A 27,154-nucleotide genomic window follows, 5' to 3' on the forward strand; every position below is an offset into this window, starting at 1 on the left:
TGGCTTAGAGCAAGGCTGGTTCAGTTAGACTGAGTTACTACATTTAGATTAGCAGAGAGTCAAACCCATTGAGAACGGTGTGAATAGTTCAATAAAACACATTGAACTCACTTCAAAGTCTGGAGCATCTTTTACTCAAAACTGCATCAAGTGGCAGCTTGTAAGGGCAGCACGGTGGCCTAGTGGTTAGCACAACCGCGTCACGGCGCTGAGGTCCCAGGTTCGATCCCGGCTCTGGGTCACTGTCCGTGTGGAGTTTGCACATTCTCCCCGTGTCTGCGTGGGTTTCGCCCCCACAACCCAAAAATGTGCAGAGTAGGTGGATTGGCCACGCTAAATTGCCCCTTAATTGGAAATAATAATTGGGTAATCTAAATTTTTTTTAAATAGTGGCAGCTTGTATTATTCCAAATTACAAAACATAATACCAGGAGTCTGTTCAATCTAGTCAGTTCAACTCAGCAATATCCGTGACGACCAGCGAATGTATACCGGCGCAATGGAAAAGATTCAGGCTCCTCACCAGCTCAGGGCCTCCGGAAATCTCTGTGCCAACTGGCGGACATTCAAGCAGAAATTTCAGCTTTACGTCGAAGCCTCAATGGTGCGTCTGATGCACGGAAGATAGACCATAAGACCATAAGACATAGGAGTGGAAGTATGGCCATTCGGCCCATCGAGTCCACTCCGCCATTCAATCATGGCTGATGGGCATTTCAACTCCACCTACCAGCATTCTCCCCGTAGCCCTTAATTCCTCGCGACATCAAGAATTTATCTATCTCTGCCTTGAAGCCATTTAGCGTCCCGGCCTCCACTGCACTCCGCGGCAATGAATTCCACAGGCCCACCACTCTCTGGCTGAAGAATATCTCCGCATTTCTGTTCTGAATTTACCCCCTCTAATTCTAAGGCTGTGCCCACGGGTCCTCGTCTCCTCGCCTAACGGAAACAGTTTCTTTGCGTCCACCCTTTCTAAGCCATGTATTATCTTGTAAGTTTCTATTAGATCTCCCCTTAACCTTCTAAACTCCAATGAATACAATCCCAGGATCCTCAGCCGTTCCTCATATGTTAGACCCGCCATTTCAGGGATCATCCGTGTGAATCTCCGCTGGACACGCTCCATTGTCAGTATGTCCTTCCTGAGATGTGGGGCCCAAAACTGGACACAGTACGCCAAATGGGGCCCAACCAGAGCCTTATAAAGGCTCAGTAGCACATCGCTGCTTTTATATTCCAACCCTCTTGAGATAAATGACAACATTGCATTCGCTTTCTTAATCACGGATTCAACCTGCATGTTTACCTTTAGGGAATCCTCGACTAGCACTCCCAGATCCCTTTGTACTTTGGCATTATGAATTTTCTCACCGTTTAGAAAGTAGTCTATGCTTGGATTCTTTTTTCCAAAGTGCAAGACCTCACATTTTCTCACGTTGAATTGCATCAGCCATTTCCTGCACCACTCTCCCAAACTGTCTAGATCCTTCTGCAGCCTCCCCACTTCCTCAGCACTACCTGCCTGACCACCTAACTTTGTATCATCGGCAAACTTCGCTAGAATGCCCCCAGTCCCTTCATCCAGATCATTAATATATATGTTGAACAGCTGCGGCCCCAACACTGAACCCTGTGGGACACCGCTGGTCACCGGCTGCCATTCCGAAAAAGAACCTTTTATCCCAACTCTCTGCCTTCTGTCAGACAGCCAATCCTCAACCCATGCCAGTAGCTCACCTCGAACACCATGGGCCCTCACCTTATTCAGCGGCCTCCTGTGTGGCACCTTATCAAAGGCCTTTTGGAAATCCAGATAGACCACATCCACTGGGTTTCCCTGGTCTAACCTACTTGTCACCTCCTCAAAGAATTCTAACAGGTTCGTCAGGCACGACCTTCCCTTACTAAATCCATGTTGACTTGTTCTAATCCGACCCTGCTCTTCCAAGGATTTAGAAATCTCATCCTTAACGATCGATTCTAGAATTTTACCAACAACCGAGGTTAGGCTAATTGGCCTATAATTTTCCATCTTTTGTCTTGATCCTTTCTTGAACAAGGGGGTTACAACAACGATCTTCCAATCGTCCGGGACTTTCCCTGACTCCAGTGATTTTTGAAAGATCTCAACCAACGCTTCCACTATTTCTTCAGCCACCTCCCTCAGAACTCTACGATGTAGCCCATCGGCGCCAGGAGATTTGTCAATTTTAAGACCTTTTAGCTTTTTTAGCACCATCTCTTTGTAATGGCAACCATACTCAACTCAGCCCCCTGACCCTTTATAATTTTTGGGATATTACTCATGTCTTCCACTGTGAAGACAGACGCAAAGTACTTATTAAGTTCTCCAGCCATTTCCTCGTCTCCCATCACTAGCCTTCCAGAATCAGTTTGAATTGGCCCAATGTCTACTTTGGCCTGTCGTTTGTTTCTTATGTATTGAAAGAAACTTTTACTATCATTTCTTATATTACTGGCTAGCCTGCCTTCATATTTGATCCTCTCCTTCCTTATTTGTCTCTTTGTTAACCTCTGTTTGTTTTTGTAGCCTTCCTTTGTTTTTGTAGCCTTCCTCCTCACTTTGATAGCTCGTCTCCTCACCACAGCAGGTGATCAACTCCTTTCACTTTGTCGAAGACCAGGAAAAGACAAAGTTTCAGCCCATCCTGGACAGGTTTGACAGCCACTGTGACGTGGACACCAACAAAATCTTCGAGCGCTATATATTCCAGCAGTCATTGCAAGGTAAAGACGAATCCTTAAACGCATATTTAACTAACCTGAGACTGCTAGCACAATCCTGCTACTTCGGTGATATCACTGACTCCATGATCAGAGATCAAATCATTTTTGGAGTTCACTCATCCTCTGAGAGAGCAGTTACTGAAGATCAAGCATATGACCCTGATGGTCGCAATTGAAACATGCACAGGGCATGCGCATGCTGAAAATCGTTATTCCCAGTACAAAACGGCAGAAATATATGAACTAGCTTCCCACGAGGCGGAGCGTGTGCAGGCCATCTCCCGGATGCAGCGGCTCAACATTGATGAAAGCGGCCATTTTGCGCGCTCTTCCCGGGGCCCGACGCATTCGCGATGCGAATGGGATAACGAAGCAGCCGAAACCCGCACTGCACAGGTGCAGACGTCTGAGAACCGCACTGCGCATGTGCAATGATGCACGGAGCGTCAGGACGCCGACGTCATGACGTTTTTGAACTGCGGCGCTGCCCATTTAAAGAAGCACTGCCCTGCAAGAGGCAGACGCTGTTTAAACTGCCGTAAGCCAGGCTACTATGCAGCACACCACCAGTCAGGAGCCAGCGCTCCCAATTCCGACGACGGCGCATCCGGAGTGTGCAACAACGGCCACAGGATTCTGATCCCGGCAGTGCAACGGATCCGGATGATGAATGCCTGGACAACGCCTACCATGTGGGCATTATTACAACATGTGAATATGCCACATCAGACATATCGCAAGTCCAGTCAAACCTAGCTGTGGATTCCGAGGATGAATGGCGAGCTGTGATGCAGATCAACCACTGCCCTATCCAGTTCCAGCTAGACACAGGTGCCTCTGCCAACCTCCTCTCACAGGCAGACTTCAGACTCATTAAGAAGCCCCCCACGGTCCTTCCAGCTGCCTGCAAGCTCCTGGATTACAACGGGGATGCCATCACGGCACTGGGATCCTGCCATCTGCACGTATCCAACCGACACACACAAACACGGATTACGCTTTGAAATTGTGAAGCCGGACAGGGCATCCCTACTCGGTGCGCACACCTGCAAGCGGCTGAACCTCATTCAATGGGTTTTCCCCACGACATTCTTCCATGTGGATCTTCAAGCCGGCATCGACGACATCCTCGCCCAGTATCCAGATGTGTTCAATGGGACGGGCAAGCTGCCGTATCGATACAAGATTCTGCTACGACCTGATGCCAAGCCAGTGGTCCACGCACCATGACGTGTCCCTGCTCCACTGAAAGAGAGCCTGAAGGCACAGCCCAAGGACCTTCAGCAAAAAAGCATCATATCCAAGGTCACCGAACCGACTGACTGGGTTAGCTCGATGGTTGCGTAAAGAAGCCTTCGGGGGACCTGCGCATTGATGTGTTATCTGTGTTGGTCCAACATCGACTGCAACTGGATGCAGTAAAACGAGAAATAGGCTTCCGACACAGGAGATGGTCCAACACTGTTTTATTGAACCTGCTGCTTGCTGTACATAATCTGCTGTGGGTTGACACTCTATTAACCTAACTGATAACCTCCTACTGGCTTGACCAGACTAGCTCTCTACCACATGGTGATGATGTTCATTGGCCTGTGCACTGTGACTATCTCCCTGGCCGTGTCCTGTGAGAGAGGGAGAGCCTTAATGCCCCATGAGCTTTATAGTGGTGGTGTCCTGTCTGGTGATTGGTTGTTCTGTATCGTGTGTGTTCATTGGTTATCCTGTGTGTCAATCACTGCCTGCCTGCATCTCATGATATACATCAGTGGATATTATGACATCTCTATCATTCAGATACAGAGCAAACTAAACAACATTTACAAGATTTAAATCTATAGATTCAGTCTTTGTGGTGGGCGACAAATTCTTGTCGATCGTCGCAGAGGTGGAGGGGGGGTTGCCGGCACCTGGACAGGCAGGATGGCTGCCATCTCGGTGGCCTTGTGGACAGGTGGGATCGCTGCCAGATCGGTGGCCTCGTGGTGCAAGACATCCGGAGGAGGCATGATGACATGCGGAGAAGTGCGGTCGGGTGATGGGCAGGGAACTTTAAGCAGCGCCCTCCTGTTGCGCCGTAAAATGGAGTCATCAGCCATTTGGACAACGAAAGACCTGGGAGCAGCCTGTCTGACGACAACAGCTGGGGCTGACCAACCTCCCTCAGGCAGCTGAACACGAACAACATCGTCTGGAGCCAGCGCAGACAGATCCGTGGCATGAGCATCATACGTGATCTTTTTCTGGTCCCTGGATTGCTGTACCTTCTGCAGCACCGTGAGATGGTCACGGTCTGGAACATGGATGGCTGGAGCAGTCATCCTCAGGTTGCGGTTCATGAGCAACTACGCCGGAGACAAACCAGTCGACAGGGGAGTTGCCCTGTATGCCAATAGCGCCAGGTTGAAATCCAAGGCTGAGTCTGCAGCCTTGCACAGCAACCGCTTGACAATATGGACCCCTTTCTCGGCCTTCCCATTTGATTGCGGGTAATGGGGTCTGGATGTGATATGACTAAAGTGGTAGGATCGTGCAAAGTCGGACCACTCTTGGCTGTAGAAACATGGACCCTTGTCACTCATTACCGTGAGTGGTATCCCATGCCTGGCAAATGTCTTTGCAGGCTTTGATGATGGACTTGGACGTGAGGTCCAACAGTTTCACCATTTCTGGGTAGTTCGAGAAGTAGTCGACCAGGAACACGTAATCACGCCCATTGGCTGAAAGAGGTCTATCCCCACCTTGGACCATGGAGAGGTCACGATCTCGTGCTGTTGCAGTGTTTCCTTGGGCTGAGTTGGTTGAAACTTCTGGAATATTGTTCAGTTGAAGACTGTGTTGGCAATGTCCTGGCTGATGCCAGGCCAGTAAACTGCCGGCCGAGCTTTGCGTCAACATTTCTCGACCCCCAGGTGACCCTCATGGATTTGTCTGAGCACCATGTTTTTCATGCTTTGGGGAATGACGATTCTATCTAGTTTAAGAAGGATCCACTCGACAACTGTCAGCTCGTCCTTAATATTGAAGAACTGGGAGCACTACCCCTTTTGCCAGCCATGGGCGAGGTGCTTCATCACGTGCTGCAGTAGGGGATCTTTGGCAGTTTCTTCACGTATTTGTATAACTCGTTCATCAGTGGCTGGGAGGTTGCTGGCACACAACTGTACCTGTGCTTCAATGTGGCGAATAAAGTCGCCCTGTTCATTCGGCGTGGTGATAGATCGGGATAGGGCATCCGCGACGATCAGCTCCTTACCCGGTGTATGGACGAGTTCAAAGTCATATCGGTGGAGACGAAGAAGAATTCGCTGCAGCCGAGGTGTCGTGTCATTTAAATCCTTTTGGATTATGTGGACTAAAGGCCTGTGGTCAGTTTCCACTGTGAACTTTGGCAGGTCGTATACATGGTCATGAAACTTGACTATTCCTGTCAGGAGACCCAAGCACTCCATTTCAATCTGGGCATACCGTTGTTCGGTCGGAGTCATGGCCCTGGAGGCATATGCCACTGGAGCCCAGGACGAGGAGTCGTCTCGCTGGAGGAGCACCGCCCCAATACTGTCCTGGCTTGTGTCTGTGGATATCTTGGTATCCTTGGTTGGGTCAAAGAATGCCAGTACTGGGGCTGTGGTGAGCTTCGCCTTCAGCTCAAACAACTCCGCTTGAAGTGCGGGAAGCCACTAGAACACTGTCGACTTTTTTACGAGATGCCGGAGGGCTGTGGTGTGGGATGCCATTTTGGGAATGAATTTCCCGAGAAAATTCACCATCCCGAGGAAATAGAGGACCGCCTTTTTGTCCTCTGGGGTCCTCATGGCATTGATTGCCAGCACTTTGTCAGCGTCAGGTTACATACCCTGCTGTGAAATGTAGTCACCCAGAAACTTGATAGCGGACCTACCAAATGAGCATTTAGCCCTGTTGAGCTGGAGGCCGTTTTCATGAATCTTCTGGAAAACTTGTTTGAGGCGAGCGATGTGATCCTCGGGCGTCGTGGACCAGATGATCACGTCGTCCAAATAGATTCGCACCCCCTCGATGCCCTCCATCATTTGCTCCATTATGCGATGAAATACTTCGGAAGCTGATGATACCAAAAGGCATGTGGTTGTAGCAATACCTGCCGAGCAGAGTATTAAACGTGCACAGCTTCTGACTAGACTTGTCCAGCTTTATCTGCCAGAACCCACGGGAGGCGTCCAGCTTGGGAAAGAATTTGGCATGAGCCATCTCATAGGTTAACTCTTCACGCTTTGGGATCGTGAAAGTGCTCACGCATGATGTTGCGATTCAGGTCTTTGGGATCAATGCAAATGCGGAGTTCACCAGAGGGCTTCTTGATGCTGACCATGGAGCTGACCCAATCTGTTGGTTCCGTGACCTTTGAGATGATGCCCTGGTCTTGGAGCTCTCGTAGCTGCGATTTCAGACGATCCTTGAGATGGGCCGGCACCCGGCGCGGTGCATGGATGACTGGGATGGCATTCGGTTTGAGCAATATCTTGTAACGATATGGGAGCATGCCCATTCCATCAAACACGTGGTATTGCGTGAGAATGTTGTCTATCTCAGCCTGGAGATTTACATTGGGCGAGGCAGTCGCCGGTGTCGAGTACATGGCATGGACACGCTGGACCAGATTTAGGAGTTTGCATGCGCGAGCACCGAGCAGGGATGCCTTGTCAGGCCGGACAATCTTGAATCGTAACGTCGCTTTGATCCTTTGATCCTTTGACACGATCCACTGGCGGGTATGACATTGCCATTGTAGTCAAGGAGCTGGCAGGCTGGTGGAAGAATGCTCGCTTGGTCTCGGATGCTGTTGAGGTCCGACTGTGATATGAGGTTTGCAGATGCGCCAGTGTCCAATTTAAATCGGATGCGAGACTGGTTAACCGTGATGACAGCACACCACTCGTCGTCAGGATCCACAGTGAGGATTGAAAGGCGGTTTGCAGGCATGGTGGAAGCCAGCTCGCGTGTGGTGATTATGCCCACCCAGTATGGAGACTCGAGGCAGTCAGCATCGGGGTCCGTTGGGCTGTCGGGATCCGAATCCTGCATGCCTTGTTGTACACAGCGGACACGTCTGCGCTGCAGCTGGGATCGCTGGCTGTTGGTCGGTGGAGCGGACCTGCATGAGGCCGATTAATGCCCAGGCTTTCCACACTGTAGACATCACCTTCCTTTGGCTGGTCATTGCTGCTTTAAATGGGCAGAGCCACAATTTGGGCACGTCATGATGCTGACGTCAGCGCGTTCTGCACATGCGCAGTGCAGTCGGCCGACGTTCACACATGTGCATTAGGGTATTCGGCCTCTTCATCCATTCGGTCATGGCGCGGATGCGTAGGGACCCAGGAAAAGCGCCCAAAACAGCCACTCTCCTCGCTGCTCAGGCCTTGCATTTTTGCGATGGCCTGCGCCCTTTCTGCCTCGTGGGAGGCTTGTTTTGCATTTTCTGCTGCCCTGTTGCGTAAGTAACGATTTCTGGCATGCTCATGGATAACGCACGTTTCAATGGCGATGGAGAGGGTCAACTGTTTGATTTTGAGGAGCTGCTCCTGCAGGGAGTCTGACTGGACCCCAAAAACAATCTAATTCCGGATCATGGAATCAGCCATCGAGTAATAATTACATGACTGCGCTAGGATGCGGAGATGGGTCAAGAAGGACTGAAAGGTTCATCCTTACCCTGAAGCCTCTGTTGGAAGATGTACCGTTCAAAGCTCTCATTCACCTCAAAGTCGCAGTGGTTGTCGAATTTCAGCAGAACAGTCTTGAACTTCGTCTTGTCTTCGCCATCGGCAAACGTGAGCGAGTTATAGATGTCGATGGCGTGGTCCCCTGCAGTCGACAGGAACAGCGCGATCTTTCGGGCATCCGATGCTGCCTCGAGGTCGGAGGCCTCGATATACAGGAGGAACTTCTGTTTGAAGACTTTCCAGTTGGCGTCGAGGTTGCCAGAGATCCGGAGTTGCGGAGGAGGTTGGATCTTTTCCATGCTGCTGGATGGCTGCTTGCTGGTCGTTGCAGATTCACTCGAGGTAGGTTCATTAGAGTTGATAGCTTCCTGGTACCATAATGTGTCATCTGTGTTGGTCTAACATCGACTGCAACTGGATGCAGTAAAACGAGAAACAGGCTTCCGACACAGGAGTTGGTCCGACACTGTTTTATTGAACTTGCTGATTGCTGTACATAATCTGCTGTGGGTTGACACTCTATTAACCTAACTGATAACCTCCTAATGGCTTGACCAGACTAGCTCTCTACCACATGGTGATGATGTTCATTGGCCTGTGCACTGTGAGAGAGGGAGAGCCTTAATGCCCTGTAGGCTTTATAGTGGTGGTGATTATACTGTCTGGTGATTGGTTGTTCTGTGTTCATTGGTTATCCTGTGTGTCAATTACTGCCTGTCTGCATCTCATGGTACACATGAGTGGATATTATGACACGCATCTGCATTGATCCCAAGGATCTCAATAAGAATATCATGCGGGAACACTACCCCATCCAGAAGCGGGAGGAACTCACGAGTGAGATGGCACACGCCCGCTTCTTCACCAAATTGGATGCATCACAGGGATGCAAATCCAGCTGGAAGAATCCAGCAGAAGGCTCTGCACCTTCAACACGCCTTTTGGCAGATACTGCTACAATCACATGCCATTTGGCATCATCTCGGCATCGGAGATATTCCATCGCATCATGAAGCAGATGATGGAAGGCACTGAAGGGGTTTGTGTGTACGTGGATGACATCATCGTATGGTCCACGACCCCTGAAGAGCATGGGCGGGATTCTCCGACCTCCCCGCTGGGAATCACGCCGCGCCTGTTGGCGACCGCTAGCAGCGCCCCCCCCCCTCGGCGATTCTCCCACCCGCGATGGGCCGAGTGGTCGCCCGTTTTTTTTGCCGGTCCCACTGGCGTAAATTAGAGTAGGTCCTTACCGGCGGGACCTGGGGGCGTGGGCGGCACCAGGGTTCTCGGGGTGGGCGGGGCGCGGGGTATCTGGCCCCGGGAGGTGCCCCCATGGTGGCCTGGCCCGCGATCGGGGCCCACCTACCCACGGGTGGGCCTGTTCCGTGCGGGCACTCTATTCTTCCGCACCGGCGGCTGTAGCGGTCAGCCATTGCCGGTGCGGAGACGAAGCCCTCTGCACATGCGCTGGGATGACGCCAGGACACACTGGTACTCCCACGCATGCGCCAACTCGTGCCAGCCGGCGGAGGCCCTTCAACCCTGTTGGCCTGGTGCCAAGCCCCTTCCCCGCCGGCCGGCGTGGTGCAAACCACTCCGGGGCCGGCCTAGCCCCTGAAGGTTTGGATTGGGTTGGATTGGATTTGTTTATTGTCACGTGTACCGAGGTACAGTGAAAAGTATTTTTCTGCGAGCAGCTCAACAGATCATTCAGTACATGGGAAGAAAAGGGAAATAAACAGAATTCAAGAAAATACATGAGAATACATAATAGGCCAACACAAGATATACAATGTAACTACATAAGCATTGGCATCGGTTGAAGCATACAGGGTGTAGTGTTAATGAGGTCAGTCAATAAGTGTTGTATTTTATATTTTCCCCGCGTCTTGACTGTGATAGAGAAATTCAAACAGCATTCATTAGATAAGCAAAACTGAACTTTATTCACTAATTAGAACTGCTAGCAGAAATGGCAGAAACTTGGAGTCGGAAGGCAGTCAATTACAAACTGCGGAGTCCGTCCCAAGTCTGCGATATTACAGGAAAAGAAGGCGATTCTTATACATTATAGGATCAAGATAACATGAATACAGCTTGGTCAGGAATTTGATTGAAAGTAAAACATAAGTAATAATCGTTACAATGGCGTCACCTTGCTGACCTCCAGGGGACTTGAGTTTCATATTATTATCTTGTCTTTGTTTTAAGAAAGGGAAGAAGTTGTTTAGGAACAGGAAGAGACAGTTGTTCAGCTTGTTATGTATTAAGACTACTTCTAGTTCCAAGCCTTATCTAGACTCTCAGGACATTCTGTCTATGTGTATTCTGAATCTGTGTCTTAGGTTAAATTCAATTGTACCAAGAAGACTTGACTAGTTTTCCCATCATGCCATTATTTGCTTCACACAATACCGCATAAGAGGGTCATTTAGGAGTCTGGTGACAGTGGGGAAGAAGCTGTTTTTGAGTCTGTTTGTGCGTGTTCTCAGATTTCTGAATCTCCTGCCCGATGGAAGAAGTTGGAAAAGTGAGTAAGCCGGGTGGCAGGGATCCTTGATTATGCTGCCCGCTTTCCCCCGGCAGCGGGAGGGGTAGATGGAATCAATGGATGGGAGGCAGGTTCGTGTGATGGACTGGGCGGTGTTCACGACTCTCTGAAGTTCCTTGCGGTCCTGGGCCGAGCAGTTGCCATACCAGGCTGTGATGCAGCCAGATAGGATGCTTTCTATAGTGCATCTGTAAAAGTTGGTAAGGGTTAATGTGGACATGCCGAATTTCCTCAGTTTCCTGAGGAAGTATAGGCGCTGTTGTGCTTTCTTGGTGATAGCGTCGACGTGAGTGGACCAGGATAGATTTTTGGTGCTGTGCACCCCTAGGAATTTGAAACTGCTCACCATCTCTACCTCGGCTCCGTTGATGCTGACAGGGGTGTGTACAGTACTTTGCTTCCTGAAGTCGATGACCAGCTCTTTACTTTTGCTGGCATTGAGGGAGAGATTGTTGTCATTACACCACTCCGCTAGGTTCTCTATCTCCCTCCTGTATTCGGACTCGTCGTTATTCGAGATCCGGCCCACTATGGTCGTATCGTCAGCAAACTTGTAGATGGAGTTGGAACCAAGTTTTGCCATGCAGTCGTGTGTGTACAGGGAGTAGAGTAGGGAGCTAAGTACGCAGCCTTGCGGGGCACCGGTATTGAGGACTATTGTGGAGGAGGTGTTGGTGTTGATTCTTACTGACTGTGGTCTGTTGGTCAGAAAGTCAAGGATCCAGTTGCAGAGTGGAGAGCCAAGTCCTAGGTTTTGGAGCTTTGATATGAGCTTGGCTGGGATTATGGTGTTGAAGGCGGAGCTGTAGTCAATAAATAAGAGTCTGATGTAGGAGTCCTTGTTTTCGAGATGCTCTAGGGATGAGTGTAGGGCCAGGGAAATGGCGTCTGATGTGGACCGGTTGCGACGGTATGCGAATTGAAGTGGGTCAAGGCATTCCGGGAGTATGGAGGTGATGCGCTTCATGATCAGCCTCTCGAAGCACTTCAAAGGATTCCACACCTTTGGGGCGCCCGACACCGGAGTGATTCACGCCACTCCTTCCCTCCGGAGTTGCCCACCCCGCTGATTACGGCAGAATCCCGCCCCATGTGTCCCGTCTCCAGAAGGTATTCCGCCACCGGTCTAAAGTTAAATAAGTCCAAATTCCGAGGCAACCAGATCTCACAGCATGGTGTGCGCCCATTTGGCATCATCTCGGCATTGGAGATGATGCCAAATGGGCGCACACCATGCGCAACAGACATGACGCCTCGGTTGCAGAGAATCCTGCTTAAACTTAGGGGGTATGACTTCAACTTGGTGTACGGACCTGGCAAGGTGCTCATGATTGCTGATGCATTGTCCCGCTCCATCAACTCGCCCAGTGAGCTGCTGAAGATCATCCAACACATTGAATCGCAGGTGCAGCTGTGTTAGCACTCTCCCGGCGACAGATGAGAAGGTAGCTCTCATCCATGATGAGACAGCCTCTTGCAGCGCGTCATCCACAACCCCACCAATGGCTGGCAGAAAGGGCAGTGCCCACAATTTTACAATGTGAAGGATGACCTGACGGTGATTGATGGTATCCTCCTCAAGCTGGACAGGATTGTCATTCCACTCAGTCTCCAGAGCTTGATGCTGTGTCAGATTCATGAGGGACACCTGGGCGTCGAGAAGTGCAGAAGCAGAGCCCGGCAAGTTGTCTACTGGCCCGGCATCAGCCAGGACATCACGAACATGTCCAGAACTGTGCAGTTTGTCAGCGGTTCTAGCCAGCGCAGAGCAAGGAGACACACCAACAGCATGACATAGTGACCTCTCCGTGGTCCAAGGTTGGCATCGACCTCTTTCATGCGAATGGTCATGACTACTTATTGATCATCGACTATTTCTCGAATTACCCTGAGGTGCTGAAGCTCCCTGACCTCGCCTCTCGGACCATCATCAAAGCCAGCAAGAAGACGTTCTCAAGAATGGCATCACAATCACCATCATGAGAGACAATGGCCCACGTTTGCCAGCTCTACAATTTCCAGCATGTCACCTCCAATCCGCACTATCCGCAATCCAATGGAAAAGTCGAGAAAGGGGTGCACATTGTGAAACAGCTCATCTGCAAGGCCGCGGACCCTGCTTCCAACATACACCTTGCACTGCTCGCATACAGGGCGACTCCATTGTGCACTGGCATGTCACCAGCACAACTTCTGATGAACAGCGACCTGCGGACGACACTTCCAGCCATACACCTGCCCAACCTGGATCACCTCCCGGTGCTGCAGAAAATGCAGCAGCTCAGAGACCGTCAAAAGCAGGGCTATGATGCCCATGCCACCGATCTGGCCGTGCTATCCCTGGCAGACACTGTCAGGATCAAGATACCAGATTGTGGGTGGTCTGCCCGGCTGTCATTGTTCGACAAGCCGCGCCCCGCGCTTATGTTGTACGTATGGCTGATGGCCCAATCGTGTGAATTAATCGACTGGCACTGCACAAAGATGCCTGCCTGCAATCACTTTCTCCTCCATTTCCATATGTTGAATTGTCACCTCCTGATACCTCGCACCACGAGGCCACCAGTCAGGCTTCCATCCCGCCTGTCAAGGCACTTTCGTCCCCTCCGCCACCTCTCCGGCGGTCGACTAGGATCAGACGCAAGCCTCAGAGACTGGACTTGTGAACGTTTGTTTTGTTTGCTCTGTTCTGTTCTCCGTCAGTCACGTTAGACAGACTCATTCAAATGTAAGTACATTCACATACGCCAACAACACATAAAAGAAAGGGGAGATGCCATGATATGCAAACATGCAGTTAGTGAACATATAGAATAGGACACGACCAATGAGCAGTCAGGACACTCAGGGGTGGTATCTCACTATAAAAGGGATGAAGCACTCACACCCGGTGTCTTTCCACAGACCAACATCTACAGAGTGAGACAGGGTGTATCCTCAGCATCACGGCCCAGCACGTAGCTTAGAGCAAGGCTGGTTCAGTTAGACGGAGTTACTACATTTAGATTAGCAGAGAGTCAAACTCATTGAGAACTGTGCTAATAGTCAATAAACACATTGAACTCACTTCAAAGTCTGGAGCATCTTTTACTCAAAACTGCATCAAGTGGCAGCTTGTGTTATTCCAAATTACATAACACAACAGGCCCCCAGTAGGGGCCAGAATTGCTGATCCTGAGGCCGTGTTGACACTGTCGAGAAACGTGACGGCGTTTCCTCAGGATCAGAGAATCCCGCCCCTTAAGTCTGCACAGTCAGGCTTTTTGTTTTAAAACACACCTTGAGCAGCCTGAGGTCCCAGATGGTGTGCTGGCTAAACTCACTCCGATTTGAAAAAAATACATAATTTTAAGAATAATCGTCAGTTTAAAAAAAACCCGGCAAAAGATGGGAGTATGCGAGTTTCACAGCCCAAGAATACTTTGGTGCTGCAGGGAAGACTCAGAAAGGCCAGTACAGGGAATCACTGCTGAACATTTTAAGACACAGGAATTGCAAACAGCATTACTGCAGGAGCCTGCCAAAACTGCCAAGTGTGGGGAAGCCCATTGAGAAGAAATGTATGGCGGTGCCATCTTGGATTTCTTGACAGCATTTAAAGCTTATACACTTTTAATTTTAAATGACTATGGATCAAAAATCGACATCACCATCCGGTTTTGGACTCATCCAAGGCCCAGACCAGTCATAAAATTGTATAAATTGGAGAGAAGATTTCCTTATATATGTGATTGCTTCAGGTTGAGTCAAAAAGACAGAAGCTGATCAAGTTAATGCATTGTTTTTATTTTGTAGGTCCAACAGCTGAAGATATAATAGCTGGGCAAGGAATCAATTAACCTTCAACAAACTTTGATAGTTTTAATAATAATAATCTTTATTATTGTCATAAGTAGGCTTACACTAACACTGCAATGAAGTTACTGCAATAAAGCCCCCAGTCGCCACATTCCGGCACCTGAGGGAGAATTCAGAATGTCCAATTCACCTAACAAGCACGTCGTTCGGGACTTGTGGGAGGAAACCGGAGCACCTGAAGGAAACCCACGCAGACACGGGGAGAACGTGCAGACTCCACACAGACACTCCAAGTGGGAATCGAACCTGGGACCTTGGTGCTGTGAAGAAACAGCGCTAACCAGTGGGCTACCGTGCCGCCCATATTAAAATCATTTGACACTTATTTTAATTTGAACAGTAATAAGATATTTACAATGTTTAACAAACGTGACAAACAGCCAAGAGAACATGTTAACTCTTTTGTTAGTGAGCTGTACAGAGCGGCTGTTGGCAGTGAGTACGGTGACCTGAAATCAAAGCTTATCGGGGACAGAACTGTTGTCAGATTGGTAAATGATGCACTTTTGGAAATGCTTCAAACTAAGTAAGATTTAACCCTTGAAAAGGTAAGCAATTCAAAATCTGTTTATAGCCCAAATCCATCATAAGAGGCGAAAGCAATCCATGGTACAGAACAACATCCTTTGTCCAGTTAGTAAAACAGCAAAGGAACACGAACAGTCCAGGCCAAAGGAAGCAATATGCTAACCAACCACTAGAGGGTAGGTGACCAGGCCAACATTGTGGAATCAAGTGATGCCACAGGCGTGATCAATGTCTCGCAGTCTCAGCACAGAGTTTTAATTGCAACTGCATAGGAAACTTTGGAAAGCAAAGACAACCAGACACACAGGTGATCCCAAGACAATTCAAGAGATCGAGGTATCACACCAAGAGAAAACGCAATCAAGCATCTTATTTGAGGTCAAAGATCAGAAATGAAAACATAGAACCACGGAACCACAGAATTGCTACAGTGCAGAAGGAAGCCATTCGGCCCATTGAGTCACCAGCACTCTGATAGAACACCCTACCTAGGCCCACTCCCCCACCCTATCCCCGTTACCTCATAACACCACCTAACCTGCAAATATTTGGACACTAAGGGGCAATTTAGCATGCCCAATCCACCTAACCTGCACATCTTTGGAACGTGGGAGAAAAGCGGAGGACCCAGAGGAAGCCCACGAAGACACAGGGAGAAAGTGTAAACTCCACACAGACAGTCACCCAAGGCCGGAACACATTTGTGTACTTTGCTGATCTTTTGTGGTGCAATGCTTAAGGCACAGACCAGGTACAACATGTGGAATCATTCCTCACTTGGGTGGCTATTTACTCGAGCAAATCATTGAGCCATTGCACCACAATTTTGCATGCATATATTCCACATCCTTTGATACCCTTTGCGAACAAAAATCTACCAATCACTGTCTTAAAATATTCATTAGCCCATTATGTAATGTCTGTGAGAGGAGAAGGTTACTTACTTTCGCTACCCTTTATGTGAAAAGCACTTCCCAGTTTCACTCTCTAATGGCCGAGATCCAATTTACCAACTGCCAACTGTCACACCAAAAGAAAATAGTTTCTCTACATTAATCTGCCCTTTCAAATCCTTATGTCAGTTTAAATGCCTTGAATAGATCCGGAACCTTTTAAACTCAAGAAAATACAAGTTTCGGCAACACCTTTCATTAAATCTTCTATAACTCTTATGAATCTGCGTAGCATTCTCCCCGTGTCTAAAATAAAATTCCTGACGTGCAGAGCTGAGAACTAAATAAACTAATTCAGATTGGGCCCGGCTAAACCCCCATATCATTGAAGCATAGCTTCCTCCTCTTTGACCTACAGCCCCTTTGAGATAAAGGCAAACATCCTATTAGCCTTTTTGTGACTGTCCTCTATTGTTTAGTGATTTGCAGATATAGAAATCAAGGCCCAGATCTCCACAGAGTTGGGATGACTCCCCGGACCATTGAGGAGAGTGAACGCATCATCATCTTGCACGAGGCTGAGCCTCATTCAGTTAAAGGTAGTATCCTGAACGTCCCTCACTAAAGCGAGGGTGAGACCCTTTTTTTGAAGGGATGGAAGATAGGTGCGAGCATTGTTCAAGAGGGCCCGCACATCGCTCACAAATGTTCTGGTCGTGCCCCAGGCTGGTGGAATTTTGAGGGTCCGTTTTGGCCACCATGCCGGCAATCCTGAATGTGGGGAGTGGAACTCTGCCCACTGGTGGTGATTGTTGGTGTCTCCAATCCGCTGGAACTGCGGATGGGAGCCGAGGCAGACGTCCTGGCCTTTGCTTCATTGGTAGCGCGGAGACATATCCTATTGGGCTGGAAGATGGGAGCATCACCAAAAGGCTTATGCGTGGCTGGATGATTTGATCGAGTCTATGTGCCTCGAGACGGTCAAACGCACCTTGAGTGGGTCGATTGAGGGGTTCCATTGAAGATGGCGACCGTTTACAGTGTACTTCAAAGAATTGGTCACTGCTAGAGTTTAGGGGGGAGGGTTATTTGTTTATGGGGAGGGGGGTAGTGGGGGGGGGGGGAGTGGGAGTGAGAGTCTTTGTAAAAAGTGTTTGTGGAATTTTGTTTAAAAATGTTTCTTATGGTTCACCTCTTTTATATTCTTTTGTATGAAATGTTAAAAATTTAATAAAACCATTTCCAAAGAAAAATCCTCACAGTTAGGACACAGAGTCAGCAGTCTGCCTCAACCTTAACTGTGGATGTCAGGGCCAAACCTAGACATGGTGTCAGGCAACAAAAGATTAAGAAATATTGAAGGCACTCGGGTGGCACAGGTGTACAATCATTATATTTAGTTTTGACTTTTGTAACTGTGTTCACTTGCACTGTTTGGAAATCTGGATTGCATCTTGCTGCTGGTTGCTTCAGTGGTCACAGGCATTTAAGGATGTGGAATTTGGATCTCCATCAGAGTCTGATAATGAACTATCATAGATTCAGCTTTCTCACATTACCAACATAACAATTACTCAATAATGCCACATGTGGATGATTAAGCACTCAGCATTTGTGAATGTGTTGCGTGGCCAAGCACCATACAGCTCACCACGTTCTGAACTCTGAAAACGTGTTCGGCGAGGTCATTGCAGCTCCAGCTGCGCTGTGAGATGGAAGGAGTACGCGAGGGGAGATAAATCTGCTATGTGAGCAGCAAGGAACACTGTAGATGCAATTTGAGGGTTGACAGAATGAAGCTCCACACTGTTTTCTTAACAGAAGAAAAGCAGAGGTTGACTTACATGTTGGGAAGAAGCAGTCGTGGGCACATCCACCATTAATAACCTCCCTTGGTGATTAATCATTTTGAGCTAACATGCAGGTGAAGGCAGAAAATAAGGAAGCAATGGGAAAATTAGACTTTACTACAAGAGGGATTTAAGTGTGGGACTTATGAGACATGTCTACAGTTGACTGAAGCCTTTATGAGACCTCACATAGCAAATTGTTTGGCCTGCTCATCCCCTTACCCGGGTCCCCTCCCACAACTCCTTTACCGTTACATTTGTGACTATTTTGGTGTCACTTCATGTCCTCGTCCGGACCTGGAAAAATTCAGCAACTTCGTTTCCAGTTTTCACCCCTCCATCACTTTCACCTGGTCCATCTCAGTCACTGCCCTTCCCTTCCTTGACCTTTCTGTCTCCATTTCCAGCAATAGACTATGCACTAATATCCACTACAAGCCCACTTACTCCCACAGCTATCTGGACTACAGCTCTTCACACCCTACACCTGGTAAAGATTCCATTCCTTTCTCGAAGCTCCTCCGCCTCCATCGCATTTGTTCCAATGATGCCACTTTCCAAAATGGTGTTTCAAAAATGTTCTTCCTCAACCGTGATTTCCCACCTACAGTTGTTGAAGGTCCCTCAACAGTGTGCGGTCCATCTCCCCCGTCACTACCCTCACCCCCTCCCCTCCCTCCCAAAACAAGGATAGAGTCCCTCTTGTTCTCACATTTCACCCCACCAGCCTCCGTATGCAAAGCATAATCCTCCACCATTTTCACCAACTCCAGCGTGATGCCACCACCAAACACATCTTCCCTTCTCTCCCTCTGTCAGCATTCCACAGAGACCGTTCCCTCCGAGACAATCTAGTCCACTCCCCCACCATACCCAGTACCTCTCCCATTACCCATGGCACTTTCCCATGCAATCGCAGAAGGTGTAACGCCTGCCCCTTTACCTCTTCCATGCTTAACATCCCAGGCCCAAAACACTCATTCCAGGTTAAGCAGCATTTCATTTGCACCTCTTTCAGTTTGGTCTATTCGCTGCTCCCATTGTGGTCTCCTCTATATCGGAGAGACCAAACGCAGACTGGGTGATCGCTTTGCTGAGCACCTTCAGTCTGTGTGCATTCAGGACCCTGACCTTCCTGTTGCTTGCCATTTTAACAAAAGACCCTGCTCCCGTGCCCTCATGTCTGTCCTTGGCCTGCTGCAATGTTCCAGTGAAGCTCAACGCAAACTGGAGGAACAACATCTCATCTTCCGGTTAGGCACGCTACAGCCTTCCGGTCTCAACATCGAATTCAACAACCTCAGATGATTAGCTCTACCTCATCTCGGCCCGTTTGTTTTCATCTCATTTCATTTTAACTGTCTTTTATCATTTCTTTCTTTTTGTCTTTCTTTATATATATTTACCACGCCCCCCCCCCCTCCCCCCGCATCTTATCCACCTTTCCTCCCCTTTGCTTCCCACTTCCCCTCCCCCCACATCTACGACATCTACATCTGTCACAGTTTACCCTCTGATGTTAGTTTCTCTGCTGTTTGGCCTCTTGCACCTTTTGTTCTCTCTGGGGATTGCCATTAATACTCTTTCCCTTGGTTTCTGTGGCTATGACTCATCTTTCATTCTCACACCACAGTATAAATATTTCCCACTTTGTCTGTCTTTTAGCTTTGACAAAGGGTCATCTGGACTCGAAACATTAGCTCTTTTCTCTCCCTACAGATGCTGACAGACTTGCTGAGATTTTCCAGCATTTTCTCTTCGGTTTCAGATTCCAGCATCCGCAGTAATTTTCTTTTATCCCTAATCACAGGTGACAGTAGACTTTGCATAAAGAGTTTGTTACCAAAGTGTAGCGGTCATCATTGAAGGACCATGAGGTGAGAGAGAGTAGATTGGGCCTCTGCTGGTTGGTACTACGGACGGTGAGGCAATCCATGGAAAGAATCTGAGGGTCCATGCAGGGAGGTTTACCTTGGTTGGGCTGTCCACAATGATGGATCACAGTCTTTCACGAATGCTAAGGCCGTCCAGGCTGAGACTTCTCGGGGTCTTTGCGATTGGAGGATCCAGAGCGGGTTCACTTCAGTAACCCATAGTGCAGATGAGGCACTCAGAGTTACCTCAAAACTTCTTGGCATGTTAGAGATGTCAAGGGATATAGGTTGACAATGAGTGAGTGGCAATCTAGGGGTGGGAACATGATTTCCCCGATCAACCTGCATGGAAGGACAACCTTGAGGAGCCAAAAGGTGTTGTCATGCTTCTAGTCCCTGTGGACCCTCCATTTCTGCCTGTGGGATCTCTGCCAGGTTTGCCTGCCTTTAATTAGGAGATGGGCAATAAATGTTAACCCAGCTAGCGACGCCAACATCCCATAAATTATTTATTTTAAAATTGTAGATAGCTGCAAAATACCCATGGTTGGGCCATTTCTTGCCATTGCAGTGTACCCTGCTTACCAGCATCCTGACCTTTCTTTTTTTTTCTTTTTTTTAAAAAGAAAATTTAGATTACCCAATTATTTTTTCCAATTAAGGGGCAATTTAGCGTGGCCAATCCACCTACTCTGCACATTTTTGGGTTGTGGGGGCGAAACCCACGCAGACACGGGGAGAATGTGCAAACTCCACACAGACAGTGACCCAGAGCCGGGATCGAACCTGGGACCTCAGCGCCGTGAGGCGGTTGTGCTAACCACTAGGCCACCATGCTGCCCTATCCTGACCTTTCTGAGGTCCCAGTACCTCTTGTTGTTCAGATCGGTTGCTCTTTCTGATCCCATGCCAAACTGTACAGGCCCTCCTCTCCTCATCTGGTTGAGAGTAGGTAGAAAGGCAGGGCTGCCTGTAGTCTGCATCATCTAGGCCTCAGTGGATCTGTGAACAAATTCACGTAATAAATCTAGTGAGCATATTCTTCACAGGTTTGTCTCCATCTCAGAGACACCAAGCCGGTACTAATCCCTGTGCCCATCTTCCATCTGGACATGGCATCTCCACCCCACCCCTTCCAGGTGAAGGGCATCCTGGAAAATAGAAATGGATATTTCTCCCATGCATGCATGACTGTGCATGGAGACTGAGATACCCTCAACTACAACTCAAGAGAGATGATTGGTAATACAAATTAATTAGCAGAGAACCAGACAGCTACCAAGAAGTGTGTTCACTGCACACTGCCCACTGAACATTACCTTTTATATGGCTCCCTGGGGGGTGGAGCCGGAGGCGGAGTCCCCCATGGTTCCAAAACCCAGTCTTAAAGGGATCATTGCATTAAAGGTGCAGTAATCATTCATCACAGAGACACTGTTCTTTGACTGGATTGATGAGAGCCATGAGAAAGATCCTTCCCTCTGACACCATTCAACTTGCTTCCACTCGAGACCCTATGGAGAGACCATTGCTATGGCAACATAGAAAGACAATCTACATGAGCCCTTGCCAGGCACAACCATTTACCTGGGAGTATGGAAGTTTAGATTTAGGTGGTTCTTGCCATCCACCAGCCATGCCCCTTGGAGGCAGCCACTTCCCTTCACACCTTAATAAGATCTCGATGTTATGAGAACCATGATTCGAGAACAAACCTGCTGCCGTGTGGGCTTCACCATAGGGAGAAGAACACAATGGTTCTCATCCAGTTGTCTCATGACTATTAGGGTGTCCCTTTAGTCAGAGAATTGTGCTCATGCTGGACACGACCCACCCAAAAAGACCTGCCTCCCCCATCAAGGAATCGTGCCGACTAACGAACTCCATTCTCCAGGTCAAATTTAAAAAGTAATATGTGTCTCTTTTCCATTTGCCTTCACTCCTTTCTTCCCTTGCCCTGTCACCCACCAGCTTCTTCCCATCACCCTTGACCCATCCAATATCACTATTCCTCTCCCCTCTGTTACCCTTGAACATCCCCCCCAGACACTGGTGCCATCCACCTCCTTTCCTCCCCTCAGAGCCTGCACTCATTACCTTCCCCATTCCCACTCTGATTCTGACTCCTCCCATTACCCAGGCTATCTGTGCAGTCCTCTTCCATGAACCCCTAATGAAGCCTTCACCAACTGACCATCACCTTGGACTTGCAACTCTACTGAATCCACTCCTTCTGACTGTGACTATTCCCTCCACTGGCCAGTATCCTCAGTTCAACCCCCAGGACCCCACTGCTGACAGCACTGACCCCACCCTCTAGGCCTATCTCCCTCCAACCATCCTTCTCCACAAACCTACCTGCCCTATCCAGCTATAGGGACCCCAGACCCTCTATCCCATGTCACTGCCCCCTTGCATTCCCACATTGCTCCCCTCTTTGCCCAGGCAGTCTCTTCCTACTATAGCATGGTAGCACAGCGGGTAGCACTGTTGCTTCATATCGCCAGGGTCCCACATTCGATTCTAGGCTTGAGTCACTGTCTATGTGGAGTCTGCATGTTCTCCCTGTGTCTGCTTGGGTTTCCCCTGGGTGCTCCGGTTTCCTCCCATAAGTCCAGAAAAACATGCTGTTAGGTGAATTGGACATTCTGAATTCTCCCTCTGTGTACCCGAACAGGCACCGGAGTGTGGCAACTAGAGGCTTTTCACAGTAACTTCATTGCAGTGTTAATGTAAGCCCACTTGTGACAATAAAGATTATTATTATGAAATTCCTTCTCCAGAGAGTCTGCACCCCTTCCACCCCTTTTCCTGCTTTCCACGTCCCATCGCTGATTCACACTTCCACCCCCCCCTCGCCTGCTTCTCAAGTCTAGTCTCCGTTCCACCCTTACCTCCCTTCACCTGCCTCTCATTGCCCAGACTCTGCTCAACCCATGGCCCCTTCCCCTGCCTCCCTTGCCAATCTCCACTCCACCCCCATGCCCCCGACCCACCCTTTCTCTCCTTCCACTGTTTACCTGTCTTTGGTGCCAAGCCTTTCCACACATTGGCCTACCACTACCCGACATGAATCAAGTTACATAGATATATACATAGAAAATAGAAGCAGGAGGAGACCATTCGGCCCTTTGATCCTGCTCCGCCATTCATTAGGATCATGGCTGATCATCAAGTTCAATACCCTGTACTCGCCTTGCTCCCATATCCCTTGATTCCTTTAACTATATCTGATTCCTTCTTGAAATTGCACATTTTCGCCTCAACTACTTTCTGTGGTAGCGAATTCCACAGATTCACCACTCTCTGGGTGAAGAAATGTCTCCTCACCTCAGTCCTAAAAGGTTTACCCCTTATCCTCAAACTATGACACTTAGTTCTGGACTCCCCCCTCCCCCCACCATCGGGAACATTCTTTCTGAATCTATCCTGTCTAATCCTGCTAGAATTTTATAAGTTTCTATGAGATCCCCTCTAACTCTCCTAAACTGCAGTGAATATAATCGTAACTGACTTAGTCTCTCCTCATATGACAGTCCCGCCATCCTAGGAATCAGACTGGTAAACCTTCACTGAACTCCCTCCATAGCAAGGACATTCGTCCTTAGATAAGGACACCAAAACTGCATACAAAACTCCAGATGTGGCCTCATCAATACCCTGTACAATTGCAGTAAAACATCTCTATTCCAATACTCAAATCCTCTCACTATTAAGGTCAAAATACCATTCGCCTTCTTTACTGCTTGCTGTACTTGCACGCTTACTTTCAATGACTGGTGCACAAAAACACTAAGGTCTCGCTGAGTATCCACCTCTCTCAATTTACACCCATTCAAATAATAATCTGCCTTCCTATTTTTGCTACCAAAGTCGATAACCTCACATATACCTCATCTGCCATGCGTGTGCCCACTCACTGCCCAAATCCCGCTGAAGAATCTCTACATCCTCCTCACAGCTCACCCTCCCACCCAACTTTGTATCATCTGCAAATTTGGAAATCCCACATTTAGTTCCTACCCCAAATCATTAATATATAATGTGAACAGTTGGGGTCCTGCTGCACCCCACTAGTCACTGCCTGCCAATCAAAAAAAGACCCATTTATTCCAACTTTTTGCTTCCTGTCAGCTAACCAGCTTTCTATTCATTTCAAGACACTACCTGCATTCCCATGTGCTTCAAGTTACATAGTAATCTGCTGTGTGAGACCTTGTCGAAAGCCTTCTGAAAGTCTAAATAAACCACACCCACCGGTTCTCCCTGGTCAACTGTACTAGTTACATCTTCAAAGAATTCCAATAGATTTGTCAAGCATGATTTCACAAATCCATGCTGACTTTGTCTGATTATACCACTGCTTTCCAAATGCTGTGCCATGAAATCCTTGATAATGGACTCTGGCAACTTCCCTACAATCAATGTTAGGCTCACTGGTCTGTTGTTCACTGTTTTCTCTATACCTCCCTTCTTGAATAGCGGGGTTATATTAATTCCCTGCAATCTGTAGGTACTATTCCAGAGCCCACTTTACTATTTCATCAATGATCAGTATGTACTTTGTGTAAAGTTCATGCTTTATGCGTGAGGCTGCAGTACCAGCATCATGCCACAATGTGGCACCTGTGTGCTTTACATCTGTTCTGATGCTTTACAATGGGAGAGGCAGCACCTCTGACACATTTAACATGCTGTAAGTAAGCTGGTTAGTGAAACACATGATTCTAATTATGTAATGTCAATACATGGATGGTTAAAGAACTGGCACAGACAAAAAAAACCTTATTACCCCCTTATCCGCTCCATAAAAGTCAATAACGCCTTTGCCAGCCCTGATGGAGCAGCGACATGGGCCTAGATTGATCCAACTTCGGATCTGGACCCCAGTTTAAGTCTCCCCCCCTGCCCCTCCCAGCTCTACAAGTTTAGTTGATGCAAGTCAAGTCAAAAATGGAGACCAACAACCTTCTAACAAACCCCATATCATCCCAGTTTGGCACATAGACATTGACCAGGACTACTAAAGTGCCTGCCAAAGAGCCACTGACCATCACATAGCTACCACTAGGATCTGACACAATCTTGACGGCTGAAAACAGAACTTGTTTATGAATTAAAATCGCGACCCCAAAATCGCCACCCCGCCAGGCCTTATTGTCGAAGCTAGAATGAAAAATCTGGCTCACCCACCCCTTCTGCAACCTGGCCTGGTCCCTGACCCACAAATGAGTCTCCTGCAAAAACACCACTTGTGCACTCAAACTTTTTAGGTGAGCGAATACCCTCGATCTTTTCACTGGGCCGCACAAAACCCCTTACATTCCAGGTGACCATCCAAATTGAGGACCTCCCCCCCCACCCTTGGCCAGACTCAGCCATTTCCACCAAAAGGTGTTATCCAATGACTACCTAGAGAGCACCTAAGATGGCTTCAATTCCGGGGGGACACAGCCGATCAATCGCGCCCGAAGTCTTAACCAACTATTGTGTTAAGTTAGCAGTGCTTGGCTTCCGGTGGCAGCCATGGTATGAGAGCTCGCACATTTGGAGGCTCCCTCTTGTGGCGGTATTTTTGGACCTTTTCCCTGATTAACGGTGGACTTTTTAATGGAAAATGGTGCAGGAGTGGTGGAGGAAGAATTTGTTCCACCACTGGATGGATTTGTGGACTAGGAGTGGTTTTAGGCGAAGGGAGAAACTTTCTCTGTGACACAGAGGAAGATAGCAGAGGGTAAGGGACCAGCCCTACCATCTCAGTGGTCTATGGAGCAGCTGGTGGACTTCTTGAATGAGAAGTTCACTCAGCAGAGGAAGGAGTCTCTGGAAGACCTGGAGAAGGACGGTGGATCCGCTTAAGGTGGGGTTCGGCCGCATGGAGATGAGGTTGGAGTCTCAAAGCCAGGTGATCTAGAAGGTGGATGAGACGGTGGGGGAGCATGAGGAGCAGCGTACTTGGGAGGCTGGATGTGGGACTGTTGGCAGATAAGGAGGTTTGTGAGCAGGTGAGATTCATAGAATTTACAGTGCAGAAGGAGGCCATTCAGCCTATCGAGTCTGCACTGGCTCTTGCACCTCACTTAAGCCCCGTAGCCCAGTTACCCCACCTAAGGGCAATTTAGCATGGCCAATCCAACTAACCTGCACATCTTTGGACTATGGGAGGAAACCGGAGGAAACCCACGCAGACACGGGGAGAAAGTGCAGACTCCGCACAGACAGTGACCAAAGCTGGGAATAGAACCTGGAACCCTGCCGCCGTGAAGCAACCGTGTTAACCTCTGTGCTACCGTTCGCTCTTGAAGTGAGGGCCGCCATTCGGCGATATGTGGACCTGAATGATGAGGGTGAGGTTTCGGCCGCCATGTTGTGGGACGCAATGAAGGCAGTAGTTAGTGGGGAGTTTATCTCAACACAGGCACACAGAGATAAGACGGAGTGCGCGGAGATGGCCAGGTTAATGGATGAGATTCTGCAGGTGGATAGGAGGTATTCAGAGGCACTGGTGGAGGGGTTGTTGAGGGAGTGGCAGAAACTCCAAATGGAGTTTGGGATGATACCCACAGGCAAGGCAATAGGGCAGTTAAGAAGAGCTAAAAGGGCAGTCTATGAATAGGGGGAAAAGGCGAGTAAGATGTTGGCACATCAATTAAGAAAGCAGGGGGCAGTGATAGAGATCAGAAAAGTGAAGGATGGGGGGGGGGGCGGAATACGGTCTTGGACACAGAGGGGGTGTTTGGGAAAATTTTAGAAGAGATTGTATGAGTTGGAACCCCCGGCCGAGTGGAGAGAATGAGGCATTTTTTGGATGAGTTGGAGTTCCCTAGGGTGGAGGAGGACCTGGTGGAGGGATTGAGAGCCCCCATTGGGCTGGTGGAGGTGGTGGAGGATAAGGGGGCGATGCAGGCGGGGAATTTTATAAAGCGTTTTCGGGGACTTGGAACTCCTGCTGGTAAGGGGGTTTAATGAGGCGAGGGAGCAGGGGCTGCTCCCTCCTACGCTGTCACAGGCCTCAATCTCCTTAACCTTAAAGAGAGACAAGGATCCGGAGTAGTGAGGGTCCTATAAGCCAATTTCATTGTGACATGTGGACGCTAATTGTTGGCCAAGATTTTGGCTTCAAGGATTGTGGACAGAGTGCTGG

General features: G+C 48.7%; 1 protein-coding gene across 1 annotated transcript in view; it reads right to left on the minus strand.

Annotated features, from left to right (window-relative positions):
- The window catches only part of LOC119954707 (potassium channel subfamily K member 16-like), a 187,804-nt gene that overhangs the window by 63,280 nt on the left and 97,370 nt on the right, over window positions 1-27,154 (minus strand). Inside the window, exons 2-3 of the mRNA XM_038780200.1 lie at window positions 20,862-21,012; window positions 20,596-20,607 (exon numbers count right to left, since the gene is read on the minus strand). Of these exons, the coding sequence (XP_038636128.1) occupies window positions 20,596-20,607; window positions 20,862-20,996 (147 nt within the window). The 5' untranslated portion in view covers window positions 20,997-21,012. The remainder of the gene's footprint in view (window positions 1-20,595; window positions 20,608-20,861; window positions 21,013-27,154) is intronic.

Source organism: Scyliorhinus canicula, chromosome 2 (genome assembly GCF_902713615.1).
Source record: "Scyliorhinus canicula chromosome 2, sScyCan1.1, whole genome shotgun sequence".
Lineage (NCBI taxonomy): Eukaryota > Metazoa > Chordata > Chondrichthyes > Carcharhiniformes > Scyliorhinidae > Scyliorhinus > Scyliorhinus canicula.